The sequence below is a fragment of the Stegodyphus dumicola genome, chromosome X1 (assembly GCF_044657685.1).
Source record: "Stegodyphus dumicola isolate Sdum_Otavi_A_Nest chromosome X1, ASM4465768v1".
Taxonomy (NCBI): domain Eukaryota; kingdom Metazoa; phylum Arthropoda; class Arachnida; order Araneae; family Eresidae; genus Stegodyphus; species Stegodyphus dumicola.
In genome coordinates, this window is record NC_140780.1 from 243,625,696 (window position 1) to 243,635,289 (window position 9,594).

The 9,594-nt window shown below is 31.7% G+C and overlaps 1 protein-coding gene across 1 annotated transcript in view; it reads left to right on the forward strand.

Annotated features, from left to right (window-relative positions):
• Positions 1 to 6,803, forward strand: part of Calr (calreticulin) — a 28,197-nt gene extending 21,394 nt beyond the window's left edge. The window contains exons 6-9 of the mRNA XM_085807333.1: positions 3,800 to 4,057; positions 4,135 to 4,227; positions 5,206 to 5,346; positions 6,502 to 6,803. Of these exons, the coding sequence (XP_085663459.1) occupies positions 3,800 to 4,057; positions 4,135 to 4,227; positions 5,206 to 5,346; positions 6,502 to 6,525 (516 nt within the window). The 3' untranslated portion in view covers positions 6,526 to 6,803. The remainder of the gene's footprint in view (positions 1 to 3,799; positions 4,058 to 4,134; positions 4,228 to 5,205; positions 5,347 to 6,501) is intronic.
• The last annotated feature ends 2,791 nt before the right edge of the window (positions 6,804 to 9,594 follow it).

Sequence of the window (9,594 nt, forward strand, 5' to 3'; positions counted from 1 at the left end):
CTAAAGCTCACATAATTTTTTGGCATGTGTATGTGTTTATAATTTTATTAAATAGCTGAGCAGGGAAAAAAAAAAATTACAAGTTGTAAGTAACATGTACTTAGGTTAAGGTTGCACAAGTTGTACCTTTTAAATATTAGGCGTAATATGTCAGCTGCACCTCTTTCGGGAAAACAAATTGCTCCCTATTAAACTATATTGTTTCCTATTACGTTTGTCTCCCTGTCATATTTGTGAGGAAGACCACAAAGAACATTTGGGTGCCATAAATGCAGAGAATGGATACGTAACTTGTGTGCTGGAGTTGACAAGAAATTATTGTAATTACATGCATTAATAAATTGAGAAAGTGTTATTGTCCAATTTTAAATGTAATAAGACTTAAGCTATAGATGGTTATGACTTAGAGTACAGGTTTTCTAAGTCTTATTAATTTCATGTTCATAAATTTTATTTTATCCAAGAAAGTAGACTGTGTAGAATTTTATTGTAATATCAGCAACAACACATGTTAGCACACATAATTTTTATTTTCATAGATCCTACAATTTATTCATAGAAGGTACAACTTGTGCATCATATCCTGCTTTTGTACTTCATCATACAGTAATGTTGTAACACTTAAAAGATCAAAACACAAGTTATGTATTCAAGTTATCAGGTAAGTTTTCTAAACTGTGCTGGTATGGAACCTTTTAATGACATGCAAAGTTATTTTATAAGAGCTGTTATCTACATAATGTTTAAATCCACATTGCATGTGGTAAAAGGTGTAATGCCATGGTCAGCTATTAAAGTTAGGATAAAAGGAACTTTTTGCCATTCGAGTATGTTTTAAATAATGTGATTGAATTTCAGAAAGGTTTCAAAAATAGTTCTATTATGGTATCCTTTTTATAAAGTGTACTATAATATAAATGTTTTTTTTTTTTCCTTTTATTTTGTGTGGCTTTTGTAATAGAATTCTTGATCTGCAATGTATTACCTTTTATTCATTTTTCAATTAATTCCTCTCTATTCTTAAATTTCTACAATGTGTTCAAAAGTATGAAATGTCATAAATCCAAAATTTATTTAAAGTTGCTGGTTTTTTTAAAAATAACTTATTGCAATAGTTGGATTTTTAATGGTGGTAAGTTATATAGCTTATCTCCAAAAATCATAATACTCATGTAATTTGTATTTGATCAAAAAGATAAAGTGAATTTATGAAAGCAGTCAGAAAAGCCATTAAAAACGTATTTTTCTGGAGTTGATAAAATATAACTAAAGATTTTCAAAGAACATTTTTATTTTTTTGGGAGGCAAAACTAAAATTTTCTTCAGGGATAGATGGCTAGGTAATTAATGTTAAAGTCAAGTATTTAAAAGTTCTTTTGCGAAATGAAATTATTCAGTTTTTAATTTGGGTGTAATTTTACAAAATTGTTATCCTTATAAATTCAAGATTTTTAATTACAGTTAGTTATCTAAATTTCATGATCTTTTTCTCAGGTTTGAAAGATAAAAAAACTCAAGTGCTTTATTGTTATTTTATGCTATTGTATCATTTACTAATGTTAGGAACATAACTGGGTTACAGAAATGACTTTGTGGTAAACAGCATCTGTTGAGGATGGTAGGCTACTTAATGTATACTTCATATAACCTCCAAACTAACAGACAATCCTTGATTACCAATTCTAGCCATGAAGGAACCCACCAGTCGCTGAATAGTTTAGATCACTGAAGACTGGTATTTCGATTTAGCTTCGAGCTAATGTGAGGTGGCTCTGGCTCCACTGTTGTTTTTTATGGTTTCTGCTGTTATGAAAAACTACTATTATAAGGAGAAGCAGTTGGCTGCCATATTCTTTGGTAATGCTAGCTTGTAAGTACCTTTTCCAGCTTTTGTTGCTCGTGACTTTAATAGGCAGGTGATAATATCATGAAAGTATTGCACAGTGAGTTGTGGGGTGTGTGCTTTCCCTATATTCAATATACTATATTATTCCATATATTCCCTATACAGTCAAAAGTCATTAATTCGGACACCCGTAATCCGGAATGATCTATAATCCGGACCTCAAAGCTAAAATCTTTCTGCGCATGTGCCGCATTGACGCATGCGCATAGGCGTTTTACTCGTGCGCGCAAGACATTTACGACTGCGCATATGCGTCTGCGCAAGTGCAGAATACGTTTTCGCGTGCGCGTTTAATTTATAACGGACGGTATAAGCTAAAATTATCTATTTCAGTTAATGTTGATAATTGCGTTGTTCCTTAATCTTCGAATTGGATCCGGCTTATTTTTTGCAGACTGTAAGAGCAATTTTCTAAAAGTAAGCTTGAACTTTCGATTATGTCAAATAGAATTTCCGATGCTGGAGCTCCCAAAGGATCTAGAAAACGAAAGTATATTTCGATGTCCATCAAACAAAAAACGAATTGCTACAAAAAATGGATAAAAGCATATCCTTTGTTTATCTAACCGTTCCGAAATCTGTTTATCAATTTCACGCTGCTCTGCGCGCGCGGGGGGGGGACGTCGCGGCGCGCAATGAACTGGAAGTTGATCTGTCAACACTATCGTTATCTTCAGGGCAGATGTTTTTATTTTATTCAGCTTATAATTCCTTACTAAATGTAGTATTTAATTTCGATGTACTCCGTCTTTGATATGATTTAAATCAAATTCCTGGTCATTATAAATATCACGAATACAAATCAAATAGTTTTCTGGTTGCAATTTTCTAATTTCGGCTATGAGGTATGCTTTACGCATCCGCACGTTGAAAGAAATGTTTAATAAAGTAAACAAATAAATATTAGGCTTCTTTTTTGGTAAATTTTGATACCCTTTAGATCATAATTGCTCATTATTTTATAAATTACGGTCTCATATTTTTAATTTTATAATTTCTGCATGCCATCTTACCAGATTTAAACTGATGATCGATAATCCGGAATCGCCGAAGTCCCGACGAGTCCGGAATAAAGACTTTTGACTGTATTTAAAATGTCCTACCTAAAGGATATTTGGAGTCCACTGTACATTAGCAATGTTTTTTAAAGCCAGTTTGAAAATTCTCCCTCTTATAGGTATCACTTAGTTACAAATGATGTAGTGATTGTAACTTGTAGGAATTTAATTGCAGTGTGTCATAGAAGGCCTGCTGTGCTGATGAATTTGGTAGATTTTTGGTTCTTACAATTTCTAGATGTTGCTGATCCTGATCATTGATTGTGCTGCTGATTTCCATTTGTGTTTCTTCGTGGTAAAAGGTCAGTTTCTGTCAGTGGTGATCTGCCAAATTTGTTTTTTTGAGTGTCTCTTCAGTAAGTTGAGTCACCAAGCATCAGCATGTTTTCATCTGTTTCAACACATAAAGTTGTATGGGAGGTAGAACTATTTCACTAGCAGTGTCTTAATGAGCTTATGTTATTGAAGTTTGAATATAAATGAGTACAAGAGATTAGTTTTTCCTATAGTATATGCATATATATATATGCTTCTTATGGTGGAGTGCTATTGACAGAATTTTGAACTAAATGTGAAAAAATACCAAGTTTGTCACATTAATTTTAACATAATCTTTGTCTGTATGAAATTTTAGTGATTTTAGGCCCATTGTATATTGCAAAAGCATTGAAAACATAGAATATGAAATGTTGCATTGAAATTTTATATCATTATGAAAGTATAACTTTATAAATTAAATGCTTATTGGGAGATGCAGAATGTTGAAGTACTTTTTGAATTATAATTTTTTTGTTACATCATGACAGCTTCCAGCTAAAAATTGTCTTAATTACAGGATTGGGATCAGCCTGAGTACATTCCTGACCCAGATGCAGTTAAGCCAGAAGATTGGCTTGATGAAATGGATGGTGAATGGGAACCACCACAGATTAATAATCCTGCATATAAAGGAGAGTTTAAACCAAGATTATTAGATAATCCAGATTACAAAGGACCTTGGATTCATCCTGAAATCGATAATCCCGATTATGTTCCAGATCCAAATCTCTACAAGTACGATGAAATTTGTGGAATTGGATTCGATTTGTGGCAGGTAAGACTATGATAAAGCATTTTTCTGAATGAAGCTTTCTGTGAGTTTTAGATACATTCAAGTTTTGTGTCTTGCAGGTAAAATCTGGAACAATTTTTGATAATGTTCTTATATCTGATGACGAAGCTGAAGCTGAGAAACACGGCAGAGATACATTGGGAGCCATTAAGGTATTTTCTCTATTTGGAATCCTTTTTTTTTTTCAATAATTGATTATAATTCAATGCAAATTTATTTCTGAACTGCATTATTAGTTCCTCTAAAGGGCAATTTGAAATTTGTGTTAAATAGTAGATATCAGTTTTCTGCATGTGGATAACCATGTAAAAATATCTTATGACATTGTATCCCAGAACATTATTTCTTGCATTGCATTTACACAACTCAAGTAAATGGGGTTCATGTATCTAAGCTAGTTACGTGGTCCAAAGAAAATGATTCATACATATTTTTGCAGATTTCAGTCTGATTTAAATGTTTTTATCCATTATAAGTGCTTTTTTTAAGTTAAAATTTCTAGTGCTACTTGAACAGGCCTATGACTTAGCCATATCAGTATTTCGCTAATATATATTAAAGCATTCCTATCACCTGCTTATTAAAATATCTTCTGCTTCAAACATATTTCAGTATATTATGCGACTGAGTTTAATAAACGGCAATTTGTGTATTGTGAATATATCTGTCTTGTCTAATAATGTCTAAAATAATAATGTAAACAGGTGCATAAAATTAAACTGATTATGCAATATTGAAAATTATTTTTATAAAGAGATGCATTTATAATTGCATACATGTTGAAATTTTTAACTTTTATAAGGATTTGATATATCCATTTTTTTCAAGATTGTTCATCAATAGTTTTTCAGTTATTCTCAAGTTTATAAACTGTTGATGGCTTTTTTTATCACCACCTTTCAATTAAAGAGGTTTTCTCTGGATCTTGCTTGTTTTTCTAGATTTGATTCAATTCTGTAGGTTGTTACATCCTTCCATATCATTTTTATCACTTCAGTTTGAATATCTGTAGCTTTATCTTCCAGAGTATACTTTCAATTTAATATCCATTGAGACATGTTTAAATATGTATTCTAAATATAAAATGCAATCTGAATAAACCCAAATTCTTGTTTTAAATCTATCTGTAGGAAGGGGAGAAAAAAATGAAAGAAAAGCAAGATGAAGAAGAAAGGAAATCTGCTGAAGCAAAAGCAGATGAGGATGAAGATGAAGAAGACAATGAGCTAGAAGAAACTGATGCTGCAGACAGTACAGATGAATCAACAGAGGTATGAGAATTGTTCATAACCTTCCAGAAATATAATCAGCTCACATGCTCTATTTAAAATCCATTTCTAAAACTTATTTATCCTGAGCAGATATTGACTGTAAATAAATAATACAATGGTCTTGAAAATGCATGTAAGAGTGCTTAGATGAATTGCCTTTTGTCAGTTCTAAAACAGTTAATATTCTTAATTCATTTTTGATGAAAAATTTACAATAATTGGTTATAAATTTTGTGAAGGCAATCCTTCCTCCGGTTAGACCTAGTGTATTTTGCTATAATCTAATAAATACTAATTACAGTCTGTTTCTGTCGATTCTTAAAGTGCAGAGCAGTTTATTACGGTAGCTATATTTTCAGAGCAGCGTTTTACAAATTTTACAAGATTTACAATTTTCCACATTGTAATTATGTCATAACTATAAAAAAAAAAAAAAAACTTCCCTGCCATTAATTTGCAATTATACAAAGTAGTTACGCCAGACTCTCAACTGGAACTTTCCTTTGCAGTTATTTGGAATTTCCATCAAAACTATTTTGAATAAGCAGATTTAGTGTAGGAAAGCACTTAACCTATACCTATTAAGTTGTAGACATCTTAGTTTTGAAAATTTGAGTATGTTTAAAAATGGTGTACAATTTTAATTTTTCTAAATTTTGAATGAACTTGTGGGAAACATGTTTCATACGATAAAAATGTTCTGGTGCACATAACAGGTATCAAGCACTGCATTATGAAAGTTCTTAATGTGCATAATATGTCCGAAACAGACCTGCACTTTGTAACCTGTTGATTTAGGTCCAGGTGAACAAAATGTATGCATTTGGAAACGAATGTCGCTGTTCAACTATTTTGTTGATTTCATTGTATGGGAATTTTAAATTTTTATGGTACCAAGGTAAATTTTTTTCATCTTTATTACGAGTTGTCAGAAATCAGCATTTTCTTTAACAAGTAAGAATACTAGTAAGTTCAGGCTATTTTATTCAGTATTGGATTTAAATCTTTTGCACCTCCTTTGCAGAAGCTTAACACTAATTTTATTTTTCTCTTTTGAAATTCAAGGCTTTTTTAAAATTTGAAATTTCAAGTTGTATGTATAAAATGTAATTATTTTTGCAAAATACATATAATTATTTTTTTTTTCCTTTTCAGGGTGATACACATGATGAACTTTAGCTGTTAAAGAGTTATTTATATTATGTTGTGTACAACTTGGACTGATAGCTCACACTTTCGTTTTTCATAGTTGCATTTTACATGAAGTTTTTGTTCTGTATCATCATTTTTGACTAGGTCATATAGGAACAATTGAATCCATTTGCACTATTTTCAAAAACTGTAAACTATGTATTATATATTTCAGTGGGTATATATTATCATGATATAATAGATTTATACATTTTGTTACTTGTAAAATTGGTATGATCTTTCAATATAATAAAAATTTGTTTCAATTGTCTTGTATTTCATTTTACATTGGTGGTAGTTTTAAAATAGCAACTGAAACATGATTCATCAAAATCAAGTTCATGAATGGTATTTGGTTTTAAATTCATATTTAATTTTGTCTGAAACATTCAGGTTTAAACTTTAATGAAAATAATTTTAAAGTTCTGATAAAATATTTTGTTTACTAAGACATTGAGATAGTTGTGGGAGTTGTTTGCTTTGAGCAATAACATTCCCAGAAACTCGCTGTATGCAAGTATCTAAACATTCATACCTCACAATCAACCTCCTCTGTAGCTTTCTGTTGAAGAAAATATATATTGCTACCAGTATAGATTGATAAAGTAAGAGGTAAGGTTGTGGAGTTCCCCATTCTTATTCTGCTTTAAAGTAAATGTCAAAAAAAAAAAAAACCTAGTGAACTGTTAAGCAACTTATCGCTGAGTTCAAAAACGAAAGTCTTAGACTTGAAGGGCTAACTACACTTTATTTCACTCGAAATAAGATGAACAGTTGGCCCCTTTTTTGGGTTTACAGCAAAGCCTTCACTCATGCTTGAACTCAAAATAAGAAATTAAACTAACAAAATTAGACAGCTGAAGCTAACATAAATCTAATGCAGTTGGCCCTTAATTTAAACAAGCCAGCGAATATCAAAAGGCATGTAATAAATTATCAAGCTTAGCAGCTTCTAGAGAGACTTAGCTCAAAGGTAAACGTGCACTACTCAGGATTCCTAGCTCTCTCTCATGAAGTAAGCTGAACCTTCTATTTGCATTCAAAGCGATCCTAAAAATTCATACTGGTAGAGAGTTGTAAGAAGAAACATTCCATAGGAAAGTACATTGAAATTAAAATATACCATACAAGGTTTCCTTAAGTGGGAATCTATTTTCTTTAAACATCTGCAGACATGAGAGTCCTGTGTAGTAGGTAAACAGTTGATTTGGTAATTAAAACCAACCAAGCACTAATAAATTTGTTCCTAAAGAAAATAGCTGCTTGATCATTTTCTTAGTTTTTATCTGTAATCTCTACAGAAATTGATGTAGAACATTCAAATGTTGTTTTAAGCATCAGTTTTTAATATTTGAAATTTTCTTATAAGTAAAGTTAACTCTAAAGTAACATCATTTTGAAAGCAATTTCAATGTAATTGTTCAATTTCATCCTACTTGTGCTCCTACCGGCTACTGTTTTAGAAATATGTAGAGTTTTGCAGATCCTCTTGTTCAAAATTGTCATTTTCACTGATCATGCTGCTTTCATCAAATTGGCAAGTAAGAAAAATTTCACCCCAAGAATGAATAGGTGGAAACTGAAGGTGCAGGAATGTAATTTAAATCCTATCAGCGAGGGAGACTGCAGTTCCAGATGCACTATCAAGGATTAGAATAGATATTAAAAAAAAATTGTAATGTGTTCTAATCTTGGGTAAAAATAACACCGAAAAAATATTAATTTAAAAGTCAAATAATAAAAATCAGCGTTATATTTGCAAATTTTCACAGGACTAGTTTTCATTTGCTCTTTGATACCTGAGGGTGATGGTTCGGTTAAACCATCAAAACTAGTCCTGTGAAAATTTGCAAATATAATGCTGATTTCTGTTGTTTGACTTTTAAATTAATCTGTCTCTCACCTTAGATATAAGAAATTTTTTTGGAGAGTTAAAAGGATCTATTGAATTGAGATAATAAGTTAATAATTCAGAAATTAGGCTGAACATTATGAAGTTATCGATGACATTTTGTTTTAAAAGAGAACAAAGTTTGAGAATCTACAATTGGGGTCAGTCATTTAGTTGTTTCTGAAATTAAAATTTTCTGATAGTCTGATTTTGGCATACATGGATGTAATGTGGGAAGCTGGTTTCTTTTCGTAAGTTGTAACATATTGCACATAAATATGTCAAGAGCCATGTTATTTGCCAGAAGTGTAAGTAAATTTTGAGTTGGCTGGATGCTTAAGGTACACTGCCCTTCAAAAGTTACGCAGCAGCATTACAAAAATGTCGGTAGCATTTAAATTCACAGTTCATGTGTACGATGGTAATGAAGGTTTATGTAAAAACAATCTTCCCCAGACTTGAATCTGATAAGAGCATCCTTTGGGATTACCTTGGGAGGCAGGTTGCTGCTTTAAGATGAGCTTGAACAAGGATTACTCAGTGTATGGTCATTGCTTCCCATTTCATTGACTGACAACTTAATTGAGAGCATGGAATGTCGCTGTCACCAATGTAATGGGGTGGACACATTACTTATTAGAACCCAGTTTTGTAATGTTACCACCCCATTTTTCCTAAAAAAAAACTGTTGAATACTGTTTCTCCAAGATTGGATTTTTCTGCCAAGAGTGCAGTTTTTGTTGTAATTCATGTTTGTGTTGAACTTTAGAAGCATTCTATGTTGCCTCATCCTCAAATTAGACACGAAAAACATGCTGTTTTTTAACTTTTGGAGGGCAGTGTAGTGAAAGATCTAGCATTCCAAATGCGATTTCTCTGAATTGATTTGTTAGGCTTTTACTCTAGAAGCATCATAAAAGGTGGTTTTCTGTTGGTGATTAAGATATGAATTAGTATCATTGCCTTGTGAATCAGCTAGTTTAGGTATGAAATGTCTGGGGGGCCTAGACCTGGATATAAAGCATTTTAGGAATCATCCCGTACAGACTTAAGTCCTATTGCCGATTACATGCATAGGAGTATCATAGCTGATGCCCATGTTAGTGTTTGCCGAAAATTCTACCACTCACTGGTTCCTCGTAGATGATGATTCAATAATATGATGA